This window comes from Fundulus heteroclitus, chromosome 11 (assembly GCF_011125445.2).
Source record: "Fundulus heteroclitus isolate FHET01 chromosome 11, MU-UCD_Fhet_4.1, whole genome shotgun sequence".
Classification (NCBI taxonomy): domain Eukaryota; kingdom Metazoa; phylum Chordata; class Actinopteri; order Cyprinodontiformes; family Fundulidae; genus Fundulus; species Fundulus heteroclitus.
The window spans coordinates 35,540,260-35,560,373 of NC_046371.1; the positions used below are offsets into that span (position 1 = coordinate 35,540,260).

Consider the following 20,114-nt stretch of genomic DNA (forward strand, 5'->3'; position numbering starts at 1 on the left):
TACAGTGTGTGGTGTCCAGTCAGACAGCAAGCACAACACTTCGCGTACAAACAGATTTCACTCAGGATCTTTCAGATGTCAGACGGGAAGTCTTGTGAAACCTCTCATGATCAATCGTGAGTTCAGATTAAATAAATGTGAACAACGAGGAAGAATGATGGCGATAGTTTGTGGACTAATTTTAACAGAGAAAAAACACAACAAAAGGAAAAGTCGTTGGTTAAAGGAGTGGAGAGAGCATGAACCAGGGGCTCTACATTTGCTGCATTATGTTATGGAGGTGAGCTGTGTTTTTTTCTCAGGGTTTCCCTCGCCTCACTTTCTGATTAGCTACATGTCACATTTAACAGGCTGTTTGCTCTTTTGTCCTCAGGGAACACCGGGCCTAGACAGCCCAACTTGTTGAATATCCCCGATTAGAAGTCGAAGCGGCCAATTGCAACCAATCACTATCATAAATCAGCAGCAATTGTTTTAGATTTAACAGGCACATTAGGCGTATTTGCACAATCGGATCAGTACCACCGATACCGTCGTGTAGTGTCCTAAGTATCGGATTGGGTAGGAAATTGGTGTTATGGGACATCACTACTTTTAAAAACTGGTAAGCTGCTCTTGCCTGTTCCAGAATGTAAGCTAAAACACAGTCATGTTTCAGGACAGATGATATGTCTTTCATTTTTGTTTCCTTTGTATCGGATTGGGTAGGAAATTGGTGTTATGGGACATCACTACTTTTAAAAACTGGTAAGCTGCTCTTGCCTGTTCCAGAATGTAAGCCAAAACACAGTAATGTTTCAGGACAGATGATATGTCTTTCATTTTTGTTTCCTTTTTGCTGTTAATCTAAATATCAGACTGTTACTGACACTTATAAACAAACAAGGAAATCATTTTACTCTTTCTGACCTTTTGCATCTTTAGATTTTGTAAAAACAGATAACTTGAGTTATAAACTGTAAAATCGCTCTAATGAGAATATCTGACTGTAAAAAATTTAGTTTGTTTCATACCCTATGCCGCAGAGTGGATTATTCACGTCTTCAGATAGTCTGAGATTAATTAGATTAAACCATATATTCCTGGAGTGGTTTGCAGACACACTAACAAACCAATGAATATTGCCATGTTGTCATAAATAAACATGCAGTGATTGTGCGGCTCTGCTGGGTTTTCCTCTCTCAGAACAGCAGATACTATTCATCCTCCAGTTGCCTTTTTTTCTCTCGTCACTTTTGCAAAATTATTTTTCATAACAGCCCATGTCACAATACACTATGGGATCCTCAGTATGATACTCCCCACTTCTTCAAGAGAACTTTCTTCTAACACAATAGATGCATCAGGTTAACAGCAGTCCATTCACAGCTAAATGGCTCCGTAACCTCCACGAAGAAAAGCATTGCTTATGCACACCTGGAGAACCACATCTCTTCTCTCTAGGGCAGCTGATAAACCTGGGAAGACTGCTGTTGAATTGGATTTCTGTCCCAGGTGATAAAGAACATTATAGCCTGGGCTCATTCCAGAGGGGCACATCCCAGAAGTGATATATGGGATTTGAGAAAGCTAATTGAATTTTCAAGAAGTGTGAAATGTGTTCATCTGACATTTGTCCATTTTTGCCAACTTTCCATTTTCGTCTTTGACTTGATTTTTAGCTACTGAGACTAATTTAAGTGAATTTAAGGTATATTGATATGAGCTGTTACACAAAAGAAAAATAATTAGAATTTGAAAAAGCTGTCAAAAATGAAAACTAAGGACCCAGAATTCAGCCAGACAAAAAACTGATGATGTAAAAGACAGTTTATTTTGGGGGTAAACTGCAGAATGTAGAGAAGTCCAGAGTCAGAGCTGGGAGATCAGGAATCCAAGACAGTCCTAATCAGAATAAGAGGGAAGAGTCAGGGCACAGATACAGGTCTGGTAACAGGCAGGCAATCAGGTCTGACAGGGACAAGGCAGGCTCAAAGAATCCAGAGACAGAAAACAGGTCAGATGACAGGCAGGTAAACAGGTTTGACAGGGATCAGGCAGGCTCAGAGAATCGGGAGACAAACCGGGTCAGATCACAGGCAGGCAGGCAGGCGGGCAAGCAGGCAGGCAGACAGACAAGACACCGCTGGATTAGACTCACCGGAGGCTCAAAGTAATCTGGCACTAGTGTCTGGTCTGAGGCCAGATTAAATAGCAGGTGGATCTGATGAGCGTTAATGAGAATGGGGCAGAGGTACACAGGTGTGTCAGCTTGCAATCAGACCAGCGCTAGTGCCGAGATTATGACAAAAGCTGTTGTTTCATAATCAAATAAAATACAACAAAAAGCTTCTTCTACATCCTGAAAATAAAATATTGCTTAAGTTTTCATCTTAATATATCAAAGGTAAATCTCTTCATACAAAATTTCTGTCTAGATATCTATTTTGGGACTGTACATATTTATATTTTTATTTCCAGGTTTGGGAAATGCACCAATAGGAATTATTTGGCGAATTTCTGAATTCTTTCTGAAAAACTTCAACCTGCTAATAGAAATTTATTAAATTTGCCTGATTTTGATTTGTCTTTAAGAACAGTAGTAAAGGCAGATGTAAAAGCAGCATTCCAAACACTTTTTCTAATCTTCCTGCTGTTGGCAAGTATTAATTATCTATATAAGGACCATGGGTGACATCCCTCCCAGTGGGTAGAAGAGATGCACTTCTGGAGCTGAGTTTTATCACTATGCAAGAAAAACTGAATGATAATGAAGTTTGCATCGTAAACTATCTTTAGCTTTTTTTTATTGCCAGCTGTGCTAACCCCACTATCATATCTAGCATGAATAAACCAGAGTGTGTATTCTCTAGAGAATGTTGAATCTGATTCTTACCTTTACTCTTGATTTCCAAAAGGCTGCCAATTTTCCCAATGTTCTATGCATGGTGAGGCTTAAGACCCACATTAAGCCTCCTTGGCCAATCAGCGTCACATAGGGCTCTATCCCCCCTACACACCACCCCCTTCATAGAGTCTGCTTTCCCCTTGTACTGGCAAAAAACTGCAGTGAAGAGTTTTGTTTTTATATTTTGCTTTTGAGAAAGGACGCTTTAATTGATTGAGTTTGTAGTAACGTGCTGAGCTTCTTCTTTAAGTCAGTTGCTCTGATGCTGCAACTCCAACAGATTATGGCAGAGGAGATCATACTCTCAACAACAGACTTATGGAAGATATGTAGCCTAGCCAGCCAGACAGACTGACACATATACACTGTGTATGAGTCTGGAAAGAATCTGGTAGAGCCCGATTTCAAAGGCAACAGGTTGGAACCAATCAGATAACTGGATTTCACATAAAAAATCCAAACGCTCTGTTTTTGTAATTTGTAGTCCCATGAAACATGTCATTAGCCTGATGTAGTCATACTCAATTCTAGTCAGAATTTGAGTCTGATACTGCTCCATAGAGCTGTTATTATGGGGCGTGTTTCGAACGAACCAGGAAAAAAATGCCTCTGCACTCAATTGGATAGACCTACAACCAATAAGAGCAACGGAGTGTGTGACGTATGTTAAACGAGGCATAGTTGTTGTCAACAGAACTCAACTGCACGCTGGAAAAGAAGTAGCCTAGAATAAGAAGATAAGCGTGAATGATTTTTGCCGGTGTTGCAAAAAGAATGTAAGGATACAAGGAGTCATTCAACACATGAACCTCATTTTTCAGAAAAACAATAAAGGCGAATGCACATACGAACAAGTTCTCCATTTAGGATTACAACTCTACAAAACGTCAAATAAATCGCATCGCATTTGTCGGTCCTGTCAAAACGTTATAACAAGGTTGGAACGCAACATGCTTGTGTTAAGAAAATGGGCAGACGGCGAATAAGACCAGCCTGAAGAACCGTCTTTATCTGAGGCATCAGAGAAAATATACTGGGAGCCTACTCCTTCCAAGATGCCCAGGACTCTGAAGAAGTTATCTTCTAGAACAGACCTAATAGCAGAATCTACACACCTCAACTCTCCAGCGGCAGCCATCGTTGTTGTAAACGAATTGAACGACGTGGTTCATTATGTTACTGTTGATCATCTGTCCATTATCGTATAAAGCCCGCCCTGACAATTTGATTGGGCCGCCAGATATTGGGCGAGCATACTCGCGCTACTATTGAGTGAGCAATGCCAGACCGAACTTCCCGAACTCAAACGTTGTGGGTGGGACTAAGTTCGGAATGGCACCCAGGCTAACATGTCATGCCATCAAGCAAACTCTCCAATGAAAGATTTTTGCTGCTTTTGTCTAGAAAAATCAGAGGATACATGGTGTACTCACATGTACTTTCTTAATTTTCCAAGGCAACTAGCAACTAAAATCTCTATATATCTTGACTGGTATGGTTACAGAAAAGCCCTGCTGCATTATGGGTAATAATGACGCTAAGGGTGACGCATTTTAATGTCCCGCCTCCCGCACTGTGACTGGTCCGGTCTGAAACAGACCGGAGAGTTAGGAGCCTTACCAGACTGACCTACGTCCTATGTTAGATATGCGCTATCTTGTTACAAACACTGAAGGACCTAAGACTGAACGTCCTCAGGAATTACAGTCTGCTCTGTCCTTTCTTTTAGACAGTTTCACAGTTGTGTCCCCAGTCCAGTCTGTTCTCCAGGAGAACACTAAGGTATTTTATACTTCTCCACCAACCCCACATTTCTCTCAAGATCAAGAATCAAAAATCTTTTATTGTCATTGCGCATTACCCTAGTGCCAAATAGTCTTTAGGGTCTGTTAAGACTCGTTCTGATTTATGAAAGTCAATCCTTTTTGAACAATATGATTTACTGTGTTGTTGTATGAATTAATCCCTCAAAGCTTCTTTGATAATACATTCATGCAGTAAAATCTGTGCTGTAATCTTAGACCTTCATATACAGAACTGTGCAATAAAAATATTGCTGATAAGAAAGAGTAGTGTTACTGTAACGTGTAACACTCACTCTACTCAACAGGGGGTAATAGCCCTCACAGCTTTTGCGAAGAAGCTGTTTATGAGTCTTTTGGTTTTTGATTTAATGTTCCTGAAATGTTTACCTGATGGAAGTGGGGCAAACAACGCATTTCCCGGGTGGGTGGGAACAAAGGCAATAGGTCTGGCCCTTCTCTGAACTCATGCTGCATAAACCGAGTCCAGTTCTTGCAGACAGCTTCCTACGATCCCCTTTGCTGTTCTCACCACCTGTGCTCAGTCCTTCCATTCCCATACCAAACAGTTATGCTGAGACATAAAACACTTTCTGGTAGCAGTGTAAAAGTTATTTAGCTCAGTGGAAAGTCCAGTCCGTTTCAGTTTTCTGAGGAAGAAGAGCTGTTGTTGGACCTTCTTGACTAGGTGGGAGGTGTTTTGGGAGGTGTTTACAGACCAGGAGAGGTCAGAGGAGATGTAAATGCCCAGGAACCTAATGCTGTCCACACGCTCCTGTGAATGGACTGAACTTATATAGCGCTTTTCCAGTCATGCTGACCACCCAAAGCACTGTACACTAGAGCCACATTCACCCAATCGCTCTCACACATTTATACACTGAGACGCAGCTCGGTAGGCAAATTTGGGTTAAGTGCCTTGCCCAGGGGCACATCGACATTTGACAAGGGGAAGCTGGAATCAAACCCACAACCTTCAGATTGTCAGACAACTACTCAAGCCACAGTCGCCCAGGTAATAATGTACTCCATTATTACATCCTTGGTCTTGCTGGTGTTCAAGACCAGGTTGTTCCTGGATCACCACTATGTAAGATTGCGGATCTCCTCGCTTTAATGAGTCATGAACACACACATGGACAAAGGATGTTAATAGAGTGTTTTATATTACTGTTTCTCCTGAAATCTCCAATCATCTTCCTTATTTTATTTGTATTCTGAATGAGATGATTGCTACCACACCACTAGTGGTCCACCAGCTCCCTGTACTCAGCCTCCTGTCCATATCTGATGCATCCAACTACTGCAGAGTCAACTGAGTATTTCTGCAGATGACAGGAGTCTGTCTTGTATTGGAAGTCTGAGGTGTAAAGAGTGAAAAATTATGGTGAGAGTTCAGTCATGTGTGGTGCTCCTGTGCTGCTGACTACCTAGTTAGACACACAACTCTTCAGTCTCACAAACTCTGGTCTGTTTGTCATGTAGTCTTTGATTCAGATGATTGTTGAGCCCTGCACCTGAGTCTTCTGGAGTTTCTGACAAAGCAAATCAGGCTGAATTGTGTTAAATGCACCGGAGAAATCAAAGAACATGATCCTCACAGTGCTGCCTGCTTTGTCTAAATGGCAGCAGGTTTTTGAAGCAGGTGTATGATGGCATCTTCAACTCCAACTCCACAGCAATAAGTGAACTGCGGGGGTTGCCGATAGCTTGTTTGCTTACTCAGGTGGGCCAACAGGAGTCGCTCTAGGACAGTCATAATATGGGATATCAGGGAAACAAGTCTATCACTGCCACCTCTTCTTAAAGGAACAATAAGTAATAATAACACCTAGTGACCTTTGGGTCACTGGTGATTCAGGGTTTGTTATAGGGGAAGCATCTCAGCGTTCTGGTGGGGATGGTGTTATCCACACAGACGTTTATAGAGTTATTCACACACTCCTGTCATGGCATTGTTATCCTTTCCACGTGGCTGACACATCCAATATATATAGATATATATATTGGATGTATACCTATATACTGTATATTGTCTTGCATGTATAATTTTCACTCTGTGTATAGGAAAAAGCTTCTATAAATTAATACTGGTACACCCAATTCATGTTTTGAATAATCCCTGAAACTATCTGGAGAGGTGAAAAAAAAACTAGGCCTAAGTCCATCTTTTCACCCTTTGCTTTCCGTTCCTTTCCCACCCAGATGAAAAGAAGATCAACGTCCCTCAGGACTTCGACATTGACATGGAAGACCCGGACACACAGAGGGCCGCGGTGGCCATCCAGTCTCAGTTCAGGAAATTCCAGAAAAAGAAGCAGGATGTAAAGTCATAGAGCAAATGTTTTTGCACAGTCCTGATATGGTCTTGGTTTTGCATGTCAATCAAACTGCACTGTTAAGAACTGTGATGACAGAAGGCAGGAGGTGGATTTGGGAGGATGGGCTGAAATATACTATTAGGAAAATCTGTGTAACTCATTCATTTTAACACTAAAACATGTTCAAAACTCCTTTTTTAATATGTGTATTGTTTAAGTAAATGTTTTATTTATGTGTAGTTATTTGTTTTGTTTTATTTTACATTAGTAACACTTTAAGGTGTTACGTCTGTAGAACTTCTGAATCAATGTTTTTTGTTGAGCCACATTTATTCTAATAGAACCATGTAAGCCACAATTTTTTATTGTCAAAAAATGGGAATAATGTTTTAAAACAGAAGAACACTGGCAGGTCAGATTATTTATGATTTAATAAGGAACTCAAATAAAAAGTTAGGGACCCACTGAATGTCTTTCTAGCTATAATTGTGGAACACTTTAGCTCTTGCTTTCACACTGCTATCTTTATCTGAAGTGAATGTTCTGCTGTCCCTGACATGAGCCCCTCACAGCTGTGTGAAATATTGTGTTTGTACTGTCATTTCTGTTGTGTCTTGTTTTTGCTACAACATAATTGAGTCAGTGTTACTCTAGAGTTTATTCATATATGCTTACTGTTCAAGCAGACAGACTTATGTGTGCAATCTTGCACGCATGCATGCATTTAAAAAAAATAACTAATAAACAAAATAAAGTCAACACTGATGAGCCACATACTGTCTCTCTTTTGAAAGTTGATTATTCCCAAAACAACCACAGTTTGAGCAAAATTGTGTCCATGTCTGCATTAGCCTCACAGACAAGAATAAGACACATGCACCGTTCAGCATGTGCTACACTGGAAAAAGCCCCGATGCTACAAAGTCTTTAAATTTAAAATTTTTGGTACTCTTGGCAGTGTGAGCAGGTGTTGAGTCCTGCTCTGCATGAAAATGAAATTAATATCTCCATAACGATTATCACCAGAAGGATTCGTGAAGTGCTCTAAAATCCTGGTAGACTGTTGTGCTGACTTTGGACTTGATAAAACATTCGTCTTTGATAAAACTAGAGTGGCTGCATTGGCCTATCGTTCTGCTTAGCCGTGGGCTTGGGGCTGATCGGGTGAGATGACATGGATCACCAAATCACTGACCGGAAACTTTACACTGGACCCCAAGCTGCTTGGATTCTATTTCTCTCCACTCTTTCTCCAAATGCTGAGGCATTGATGCCTAGATGAAACACAAATCTTACTCTCATCTGAAGGCAGGACATTGGACCACTGATGAACAGTTCAGTCATTCTTTGTCTTTGGCCCAGATAGGATGCTTCTTACAGCTTCTCTGTCTTAGGAGTTTTTTAAGGTGACACAGAGTGGTGGCTCTTACCACAGCCACAGCGATCATCTGTAAACCAAAGAATGGGCTTTGCTCCTTTGGAGGTTGCCTTCACCCCTCTTGCCACTAGTTTTACTACTGTCATTTTTGGCTTACCCCTGGCCATGACCATGACATGTAATTTATGTATTAAAATAATTTTCAATTGGTCTCATATAATATTTACATCTCCTAGAAAACTTAAATTTGGGTTTTCAATAGCTGTAAACCTGGATCATGAAAATTAACATAAAAAAATTGTTGAGATGTATCAATATTGAAGCTATTTAAGTGTCTCTTTTTGAATAGAATTGCTACAATAAATTACCTTTTGATAATATTCTGATTTATTCAGATGTACCAGTCTTTTCCATAAAAAGTTATGTTTGTGAATTCTGACATCTTCTTCAGATAACACATGAGGCAGTCACTTGTTGTTTGGTCACAGTGTTTGAGAAGCAAAATGAATATGAATGAAAACAGTTTTTAAGCTCTCATTATTGGTTTATGGAACCACACTCTTCTAAATCTTAGGGAGCTGTGTTCCTGATCAACACTGCCATCTGCAGACCTTGAGAACATTAGCAACCAGTGGTAGGTGAGACTGCTTCTGGTCTGCCATGATGAGAACAAAGATCAAACCAGGGGATTAAGAAGCTAACCATCTCCAGCTTCATTTCCAAGCCAACAGATGGCACCAAACATTGCACACATGCACGGTGTGAAAAGTCATCCGGGGAGGATTCAGAGTAGAGCCGCTGCTCCTCCACGTCGAGAGGAGCCAGTTGAGGTGGCTCGGGCATCTGGTTAGGATGCCTCCTGGACGCCTCCCTGGTGAGGTGTTCTGGGCACGTCCCACCGGGAGGAGGCCCAGGGGAAGACCCAGGACACGCTGGAGGGACTATGTCTCCCGGCTGGCCTGGGAACGCCTTGGGATTCTCCCAGAGGAGCTGGCCCAAGTGGCTGGGGAGAGGGACGCCTGGGCCTTCCTACAGAAGCTGCAGACCCGACCCCGGATAAGAGGAAGATGATGGATGGATGGATGGATGGATGGAGGGTGTGAAAAGACCCATTACATTTATTTTCCACTGTCTGACACTGAACCAGACTAAACGTTAATGTTTTGGGCTGACCATCACAAAGCCCTGAACACAGTACGACTGAAAATTACTGGGTGGAGCTGAAAGTGTGAAATGTATTCAAGCAAGGCGGCCTACACACCTGGACCAAAATTCCTGGAAACTATTGTGAGGAACTTGGAGGGAAATCCAAAATGTTTGACCAAAGTCAAAAAGTTTAAAGGACAATTCTGCCAAAAACTGAGAATAATTATGTAAACTTTTGAATTTGACGAAAGTTTTTAAAAAAATAGATCTCGTTCCTATCTTTCTGGCATTTAGCAAGAAATAAGTTTGGCAATCCTACCCGAGTTAAATCAGGAAACGTTCTCTGTCCGATTTTTAATGTCTGACTAAGAGGAAATTATGGAGAGGCATCTTCTTATGCAGTGTATGTAAATCTCTGGCTTCTGCTGTATGTGACATATTTTATGTAGTGTCAGGTGGAACCGTGTGGTGTCATGTCAAACCTGCGCAGAACACTTTGGGGAACAGCCATTTTATTAGTCAAATTTGAACCTTTGTGTTAGTTTCTCTTTATTCCAGTGCCACCATGGTGAACACCAATGTTAAAAATAAAAAAGTGACATTTTTTTTTTGAAAATGAGTAATCAAAATGAAGACAGTTAATCGTAAAACTAACCGTAGAAACTGACAGTATGACCTCACAGCGTTTTGTATCAAACTCTTGTCCCTTCAGATTAACTCAAAGAAAACAGAAAGAACAGAAATGGGCCAGGGCAGACAGGAATTAAAAACAGCTTCTTACGTATATCCACATTATTAACATTTTTTAGATATTTCCCATAGACATTATAAGTTTGGTTTGACGTGGGGATTCTGCTGGATTGTCTCACATGTCTTATCTTCCCTGTCGAGGAGCATCCCTGCTAATGCAGCAACAGTAAATCTACTGAGAGGAGCAAGCGCTCCAAAGACTCTAACTAGTGCACCGTAAGGAGGGGGGGGGGGTCTATCTGGACACGCTTGAGTCGGGCTGACTCAAAGTGCAAACCCTCGGTTCTCCAAAGCCTCCCTGTTCTAGCTAACATCATTCACCACCTGGGCAAACAAGCAGTGGCAAACTACACCTGAAGACAAGAGCTGGAGAGTGTCCAGCCCTGCATTTATACTCACAACATAGTTATTTCTTATCATTACAGTAAAGTATAGATCAATAGTTTTCATATAATCGTCTTATCTTTTTATCATATTGCACCATCAAGAATGGGACACAGAGAAAGATGAACAGAGACTCCTTAATTTCCTAATTAAAACAAGATATGTGCAAACATGACTAAGGACTTTATTAACCAAATCAAATTATTCCCTGTAATATCCACAAATAAAAGTGATTTCTCTTTTTATATATATATTTATAGTAATAAGAATAATAAATCTTCACATTGGATCATGTCATAGTGTGACAAAACGCCTGACTGGACAATCCAGCCACAGCCGTAATCATCGTCTTTTAGTTGGTCAGTCCCCATGCGTCCATAGGAAATAGATTTTTTTTTTCTTTTCTCTTCAAAATAAGTAACAATTTGAGAGCAGCTGAAAAGTTTGGACTGGTGTCAATTGCTTTCATTCCAAGGTTCCCCCGAGGTTTTGTTCAGCCTCTCGGGAAAAATGTTCCGTAGGAAAAAAAAATGACTCCAAATCGTCATCTTCCACTGCAGGAAACTAAAAAAAGGAATGAACAATGTCCTGGATCTTATAAAAACATAGAGCAGTAATGCTGATCTTGGATCATTTGGTACTTGGTAATTAATGATCATTAATTGCTGACAACTAACAGTCGATTAATAATAAAGAATTACCAAGAATAAATAATGCTCCCTTCTTACTCAATTAGTTTGGCAAAGCTCCGCTTGGAGTTGTTTCGAATGAGTGACTTTTTCCTCCCAAGGTGGAAACAAAAGCAAAAAATACAAATAGGATGTAAAAGAAAACTCTAAAATAAATAAAAGGAGATTAGTAAAAGTGACCCCAGCCATGAGGGGAGGGCACATATATACAGAACTGCGTGGTGAGAGTCAGTTTACTGCACTTGAGTGTTAAGTCCAGTGTTAGAGTGAGTTCTAGTCCTGTCCCAGGTGCCCCTGCTGTTATACCAGTGTGTAAGACTTTGCGTAGGGGTTGCTGCTCTGTTTGAGATGTCCTCTGGAGTCCAGCAGGGACTCCTGTGAGGTGCTGAGCTTGGCAGCTTGGGCCAGCTCTGAGCCCTCCCTGTGTGGGAGTGTGGCCGCAGAGCCAGGCTGCCACTGGGGCACTGGGTCCCTGCTGGCCTGAGGGGCCTCTGTGGGTGTGGGAGGCGCCATGCGAGACGGCCGCTTCAGCGAGCGGCTTTTCTGGGGCTCGAGACAGGTCTGACCCATGGCGGCTCTCTCGCCACTAGCTGTCCCCCTGGAGGAGCCTGAGCAGGTCATGCCTCGATTTAACAGGAAGTCCATGCGCAGGTATGGAGGAAGGTGAACCAGCTCGCCTCCTGCAGGATGACACACACAAAGCAAAGTTAGCACAGGACGACAAAACGTTGTTTTTGACCAGCACTGACTGAATTCTGCTCTTTATTGTAGTAGCTAAAGTTATTCAGTTTAAAGATATTGTTTGCCCGTTTTTATCATGAGTTGCTCATTCATGGTGGACCTTGTATTGGGTAAACTTGAATTGATCCAAAATAAGCATTGGGAGCCACTGTTTTTGTTTCAGGGAAGTTTCAGATTTAAGAATTCTGTATTGTTGCATGTGGGATCTATCTATGGTCGAAATCTACACAATTTCAGCTCTGCTATCCTTGGTAAACAGAACCTACCACTGGAACTGTGGCGTGGTTCTTCCCCACACTGGAAAACCATAGCCCAAGTGGGTAAAAGATGCCTTACTAAACACAGTGAGGTCTTTGGTGAATCAGTTTTTGCTGCTGATACTTCTATGTGGTATAGCTTCTAAATAGATTTTATTACTATCTTAATTCAATATCAGATTTGTTGGAAGATTTTTTTTTTAAAGTATCACAGTTTGGTTTCTTGCAATACACTTTTCCTGTTTAATAAAGTTAAGGTTATCTTTGAGCCTTGATTATACTTCTGAATATATATATATATATATATATATATATATATATATATATATATATATATATATACGGCACCCTGCACCTTTTAGATGTTTCCCTGATTCCACACATCCTAATCAAATGGCTAAATTACATCCTGAGCAAGCAACCAAGTTCTGCACCCGTGTTCATGGTGATACAGAAACATCTAAAAGTTGGAGGACAAAGCCCTCAGGGACTAGAGTGTGACCCTGAAGTAGAGGAAACAATCTGTGTGACAGTACAGGGTAAAGGCATTTCAGCAACAAGATTTAACAGGAGGCCAGATGTGTGCCAAATTATTTTTTCTTTTCTAATGACACCTGAAGTTATGTAATACCCACATTTGTCTGGTATAAAGACTGAAATAATCTAAAAATGAACAAGAGAAGTGAGAGACTCAGAGTTAACTATTTTATTATAAGAAAGGTATTAGGGTTTGAAAATGATAGTCTTTTGGAAACCTCAATGCTATAGCTCTAAAAAGGAAAGCGGAATAGGCTAAAATCAGCAGCTTAAAGGTTTACAAAAGACGTGAAATTAAATGATCGGTGTATCTGTAATAATCCCTATTGTCATTGTTTTAGAGTCAACCCAGTTCTCGCTACACTTACACCTACATAGATGGTAAATTTGCTCTAAAAGTTGAGTTTACAGTCAGAGATGTAGGAGAAATTTCAACTTTAGAGAGAGCGGATTACATGGCAGTCTGAAAGGAGTCCTTTTTGTCACACTAAATTGTTTCAAATCATCAAACAAATGTTTGATAACTGGAGCAAATACAAATAATAATATAATTTATTAATGCAGGGGTTCCTGGTTCTCAAGTACCCTGGTCCTGCATTGTTTTAGGTGTCTCTGTACTGCCACACACACCTGACTAAAATGAACACATTAATAATCTGCAGCACCTCATGGCTGCAGAGAAGGCCATCCAGTCATTTAAATCAGGTGAACTGGAACAGAGAAACATCTAAAACATGCAGGACAGGGGTACTTGAGGACCAGGGTAGGGAACGACGGTATTAAGGGATAGAAGCTTTCAAAACCAACCTAGTACTGTGTGAAAAAGCTATTACCCTGTGAGTAAATTATAAATTAGTTTCTACCTACAGTTTTTTAGGTTTATTATCCTTAAAAAACCTAGGCCTGATTACTGCATCACCTAGAATCAAGAAATTGCTAAAATAGAACCTGTCTGACAACATGAAGTAGGCTAAAGATCTCAATAAACAAAACCAAGGACATATGAGCAACAAACTCTGTTATAGCTATCAGTCTAGAAAGGGTTACAAAGTGATTTCCAAGGCTTTGGGACTCCAGAAAACCACAGGGAGATGTATTATCTATAAATGGTGGAAACATGAACAGTGTAAAACCTTCCCAGGAGTGACCGACCTACAAAAATTACTTCAAGAGCACGTTGAAGACTCATTCAGGTCCCAAAGAATCCAAAAAGAAAAACATCTAAAGCGCTGGGGACCTCACTGCTTCAGTTAAAGGCAGTGTTCATAAGTCAAAAATGGCATCCATAGGAGAGTTAAAAGTAAAAAAAAGCCCCATAAAGGCTCTTCTCACATTTCCGTAAAACGCCTTTGTTTCAGGAACTGGATCACTAGCCATAATTGATGGAACCATTCTTCTGTCTAGCAAAAAAATCTTAAATCAGAATATCCAATGAGCAGTTTTTGACATTAAGCTCAAGCACATTCTGGTTATGTAGAGGAATGATAGAAAGCACATCAGCAAGTCCTACACTGAATGTTAAAAAACAAACAACAAAATGAAGGTTCTGGAGTGGCCTTGTAAAAGTCTAGCCTAAGATCCACTGAAATGCTATGGTGTGACTTTAAAAAGGCAATTCTTCATTAAAACCCCCCCAGTGTGGTTGAATTAAAAATGATTCTACATAGAAGGGATGGACCAAAATTCTTCCACAGTGTTGACTCATTGCCAGCTGCTGCTGTCAACCACCAGTTATTAGGTTAGGGGGCAATTCATTTTAATATAGGACTGGGCTGGATTGGATACTTTTTTTCTTTGAAAAAAATTAAATCATTATGTGAAAAGTGCATTTTGTATTTATCCAAGTCATGTTTGCCTGGTATTAAGATATGAGTTGGAATGTTATTATTGTCCTCGCTCCTCCATACCCCCAATCGATGTTGTCTATGACCAAAATAATCAGTAAGACAAGATGGAAAACTTACTGGACAGCGACATAATACAAAATGCAATAAAGTCACAGAACTGCATTCTGTGATGTACTACAGAAGGCTTACTGTGATACTCTTTCAATACTCTGGTAGCAAGATTTCTTAATCATTGCTGTGGATCTAAAGTTAGTGTTATTAGAAGATGTCAGTATTAGAGGTTAAGAGAAATCATAGCTGAAAGAAAAGCTGCCTTTCAGGCAGACACATCTGGGCAGACTGGACTGTTTGGCCTCACCGGGTCTGTGGGCCTTGGGCACAGCCATGTTCATGACCCGGCTGACATCCTGAGGCTTGGGCGGAGAAGCAGTGAAGCGGCAGATGCCCGACTCGGATGGCGTGCTGGACGTCAGGCTGTCGGTGTAGTCATTAGTGCCTGCCGTCATCTGCTCCGAGGAAGTGTCAGAGATGAAGCACTCAGTGATGGTGAATTTGGCGTGGCGCAGCTGCTCCTCCATCTTGGCGTGCTCGTAGGCCCGGGCAAGCTCCTCGTAGGTGGAGGAGGCGCTCTCTGTAGACACCATGCTGCTCCGTGCTCGATCTAGACATGACGTGGAGTTAGTAGAAGGATTAGCATTGAGAGTTAGGGCCAGAACAAGAAGCTTGAAACTTAGTGGAAGATAGGTCAGCTGATGAGATTTGTTGTTAGAAACAGTGTTAGCAACTGAATGATGGTCACCTGTGTCCTGAGATGGGCTGACGCTGTAGCTGTCACTCTCCTTGTCAACGGACCCTGCAACCCTGGGTGTGGGCAGCCTCCAGTCAGTGCTGAGAGTGTGGGAGGAAACAGGAGGGTGGGGACGGTTCAGAGTCCACTGGCTGGCGTAGCGGTTGCGGGCAGCAGGGCCAGCTTTGGCTGTGCGGCGTGCGGTGGGGTCTGAGATTAAGGAGGAGAGTATAGCTTCATATAAGGTCAGGGGCTGAAAGATGCGAAAATGAAATGAACAATTCTGCAGTGAACGATTGCTAAGAGGAGCAATGAACCTGGAAAATGTCAGACAACAAAACATGAAACATGAAGCAGCCAAAAACAACACAGGCAACAAGAAGAATCATTTCCATGTAATGAAGTAAAAAAAAAGAGATTCCGTACTGGACTTACTGGTTCCTGGCCTAGCATCTGATACATCCACCAGTGGACCAGTGGCTTGAGAGAGGGACTGGTAGTGGACAGTATGGGTGACTGTGGACGACTTTTGCTTCTGTGTCTCCCCAAAGTCATTATCTGTCAGCAGCACAGTGGATCTGTCGTCTGTGGGGTGAAAGCAAACACAACATCAGTGCTGAAACGCTAACAGCTAGGTTCACAATCTTTGTGTGCAGCAGTTGCACAGAGCCGGGTAGACGCTTACCAACAGTCTCCATGGTGTCCCTTTCCTCAATGAGAAGCTGAGCTCGGGGGATGTCGATGTGCATGCGGAGTGTTTGTTGCTGTTTGTTAATTGGCTCAGCCGGACGGGTGTTTTTACTGAGGGTCACAAAAACAACGTGAAGAGCATATTGTTTTGTACTCCGATTATACTATAGTTGACACAACATTTTTACAACGAAAAACACACACAACCATTTTTTCCCCTCACTGTCAGACTTTAAATCAGACAAAACTTTATCTGGTTTGAGTCAGTCAGGATTGCCTAAATTATTTCTATTTGCTAAATTCCAGAATGAGGAAAAATTGTTGTACTGTGCTTTTAAACTGTAGGGAAAGCCCATGATGATGTCTTGGAGTTGAAAGCATCAAATTATTTGAGTTAAACAGAGGAAAACATCTGTCACATCGTCATACAACACATTGACAATAAATGAGTCAATGTCCTAGCAAGAGGAGTCCAGTTTATCATTGGGTACGATTTCCAAATGCCTGAAGGTGCCACATTAGTTTGTTCAAACCATTATATGCTGGCAACATTCTGCTATATACTGTTCAGGAAGGAGACAGGTTCTGTGTCCCAGAGATGAACAGCTTTTGGTGAGAGATATGAACATCAATCCCTGAAAAAAGCAGCAGACTTTGTGAAGATGCTGACTGTAAGAGAGTGTCAATATCCACAATGAAATGAGTCCTGTACATGTCACGATTTGGAGGTGTCTGTCTATAGTTTTGATTTAGATTCATGTTTTTCTTGTCATGTATGTTCTATAGGGCTAACCATATTCAGTTATTAGTTTTGCATTTGGGTTTTTGCCACAAAGTTCACTTCTTCATGTTTTAGATTTGTTAGATGCGTTTCTTTGTTGCTGCATTTTCTTTAACTTTTTGCATTCTAGATAATTTTTGCATTCATTAGTACTTGGAGTCTTGTGTTTAGGCTCTCAGTCTGATTATGTCCTTGTATTTTATTCAGCTCCATTCATGTTTATTTGAGCCTTTCGCCCTCTACAACAGCCCCAGCCAATTTAGATTATTCAATCCACCTGCACTGAGCTCATTATCCAGCGTCTGTTATCCTGCCTATTTGTACTGGCCTCCCACAGCCAGTTCCCACCAGATCGCCAGAAAGCCATCATGTCAGTAAACCCTTCTGCATTCCTTATCTGCGTGTCTGGTTTAGCCCTAGCCTGAAGTTTTTGGATATTCCCTTTTTGCCTGCCCTTGCTGAACAACTCATTGGCTCTCTGATTCTGGACGTGACCTTGGACAGTTTTGACCGTGATTCTAGCCTAGCCTATTGTTCTTGTTTGGTTTCTCCTGCTTGTCATCTCCTGCTGTGAGCAGCCTGCTCCACTCTGGACTTTTTCCTCCCCATGTCTCATTTTGTTTAATTTGTTTTATTTTTTAAATAAACTTTTAAAGCACAACTCTGTTTCTGGCTTGAATGTAAGGTTTTCTGATCTGCAGTTCCAAACAGCACAGACACGGGTTGAAAGGTACTCTTTGAGGAAGAAGGCATTATTCCAAAAAGCATAACAAAATGTCAGATCAGTTTACAAATTCACTCAAAACTTTCATTTTGCCCTGTGATTGGATGAAACAAAAACATTACTATGGGCCACAATTCCCGTAGTTATGTTTGGAAATTAAAAGGGGGAAGGTAGCAGGCATGAGAGGGTTTTCCCAACTTTATAGTGTAGGGGTGGCAGCATCATGTTGTAAGGGTTTTTGGCTGCAGCAAGAACTGATGCACTTCACAAAGATGCCCTCTCAAACAAATAACATTAAGTGGAAATACTGAAATACTGAACAACTGTCTTCCAAATGGACAATGTGGCTTAAGGAGAACAGTTGATATGATGGAGTGGCCAACACAAAGCCCTGACCTCAGTGCCATAGAAAACGTGTTCGTCAGCAGCTGGCTGAGTTACACCAGTTCTGCCAGAAGGAACAGCCCAAGTGAGAAGCAATTCTACCAGTAATGCCTGGTAGAATTGCTTCTATCAGGCATTACTGGTAGAATGTAAACTTTGAAATAAAAAAAATAAAATCTCTTATTTTGATATTTAACAAATGTAAATAATCTTGCTAATCCTGAATGACCTAAAATGGCAAATGTTAAGTTGACTTTAATGTCAGACAGTGAAGAAAAGGGGTCGTCTTTCTATAAAATGTATCAAAACGTCTGGCCTTAACTGTATGTTAAGGCATATTGGCAATGCTGTTCAACACTTACCTCATGAGCATTTCAGCCAAACTTTTTGCATCTGGAAAACAAGCAGAATTATATTTGAGTGTTTCAAATTGTAGCAACAGATGAGTAGTGAGAAACCTGAGCTCCTATTTTCTCACCTCTCAGCCTCTTGAGCCTCTGTTCCCTCCTCCTCCTCCTCAGCACCAGCAGCCCAATGAAAATTACAACGATCCCCACCAACACGCAGGAAATGGTCACCATCATCTTCAATCCTCCGCCTCCCCCAGAGGTATCCTTACTCACATTTGGTGCTTTCACCAAAGGAGCGATGGTACCTGTGCACAGGTCATTGTGCAGTGTTAAGGACAAAATGGACAAGTTTCAAGAGGCTCCTTTTTGCCAGCACGGAAGCAACTTACTGCCATCATAGCTGAGTGTTGCAAACTTGACTCTCTTCTCAGCATAGCCGGCGCTGTTGGACACTTTCATCTGCAGCTCGTACCAGGTGGCCTCCTGCAGGTCGTACAGGATGTAGCTTTTTGTAAGAGATGTGCGCTGTGCCGTGGTCCACGAGGGTGAGTCAGCGGCCCGGTATTCCAGGGTGAAGGAGGTGATCGGACATCCGCCATTATTCCAGCCATTCAGGTTGAGCTTTACCCTAGTGGCGTTGATGCTGGTGAAAAGCTCCTGTTCCTTAGAGTACTGGGGCTCTGTTTCAGACGCAATAGAAATTAATCTATACTGTTTCTGATTTCAACAAGAAGGACTTATTATTATCACAGAATGGTTTGGTAGAGGTTTGTTGAGACCTCAAAACCTGGAAGTACACTCAGTAACATGTGATGTCTAGATGCTGGACACTGGCTCAGTTACACCAGTTCTGCCAGAAGGAACAGTCCAAGTGATGCAGTTTAAGAAGCCAATCTACCAAATAGTAACTACATCAATATAAACTACAGAATTTGAAAACATTTTAAATAGTTAAAATTGTAATGATTATGCAATTACTCTACGTATAAACCACAGTCTAAATCTACTAACTGAACATGGTAGAAATTACCTACATACCAAAAATGATAAAAATTCAAGCAAACCCAAATGTTTGTACTACGGTTGTTTGATTTTTATTTATTTTTATGGGTATTTTTTATTATTATTATTTTAAGGATTGCAGATTTTCGACAACTGGCACTGGAGTCAATGGTAAAGCAAGATTTTAGTATGTCTTTAAAAACATGTCATGAAGATGTCGTCTAAGATGATGTGTTTGCGAGATTATTGTTGCTTTCTTAGATATGTATGTTTATAGATATGTATTGGAGTGGATTTGACAAAATCTCCATCTCCATAGCAGTCAAGAAAAAGCTTCCATAGTGAGAGGGTGCTCATGAAAGGTATTGTGTTATTTTACTGCATTATGATGATACCAAGTCTTTACACATACATATAACTGATTCATAATGATAAACAGAAAGTGATTTATTTTATTTATGTTCAATACATACAATCCCATTCAATTCAGTTATAGTCCAGTTTCAGACATTTCTTTGCATATAGAATCTAGTGGAATCCTACTCTTGGTTGTCCGAATCAGTCCAAATCATATATCAATTCAGTTAAAATGGTTAAACGCCTGTGATAGACTGGCAACCTGTCCAAGGTGAACCCCACGTCTCGCCCATTGACAGC

At 41.1% G+C, this 20,114-nt stretch overlaps 1 protein-coding gene and 1 long non-coding RNA gene across 3 annotated transcripts in view; one reads left to right on the forward strand and one right to left on the reverse strand.

The window, feature by feature from the left end:
* LOC118564607 overlaps positions 1–7,784 on the forward strand; it is a 30,881-nt gene extending 23,097 nt beyond the window's left edge. Inside the window, exon 3 of the long non-coding RNA XR_004931974.1 lies at positions 6,895–7,784. This is a non-coding gene — a long non-coding RNA (uncharacterized LOC118564607). The remainder of the gene's footprint in view (positions 1–6,894) is intronic.
* Positions 7,785–10,029: 2,245 nt separating this feature from the next.
* The window catches only part of dscama (Down syndrome cell adhesion molecule a), a 129,693-nt gene continuing 119,608 nt past the window's right edge, over positions 10,030–20,114 (reverse strand). Inside the window, exons 26-33 of one of the 2 annotated variants that reach the window (XM_012865221.3) lie at positions 18,845–19,135; positions 18,584–18,760; positions 18,468–18,498; positions 16,212–16,327; positions 15,962–16,111; positions 15,539–15,736; positions 15,098–15,400; positions 10,030–12,037 (exon numbers count right to left, since the gene is read on the reverse strand). In XM_012865221.3, coding sequence (XP_012720675.1) covers positions 11,658–12,037; positions 15,098–15,400; positions 15,539–15,736; positions 15,962–16,111; positions 16,212–16,327; positions 18,468–18,498; positions 18,584–18,760; positions 18,845–19,135 — 1,646 coding nt within the window. In that variant the 3' untranslated portion in view covers positions 10,030–11,657. Of the gene's footprint in view, positions 12,038–15,097; positions 15,401–15,538; positions 15,737–15,952; positions 16,112–16,211; positions 16,328–18,467; positions 18,499–18,583; positions 18,761–18,844; positions 19,136–20,114 lie in introns of both variants that reach the window. The other variant, XM_012865219.3, reaches the window with a different exon arrangement.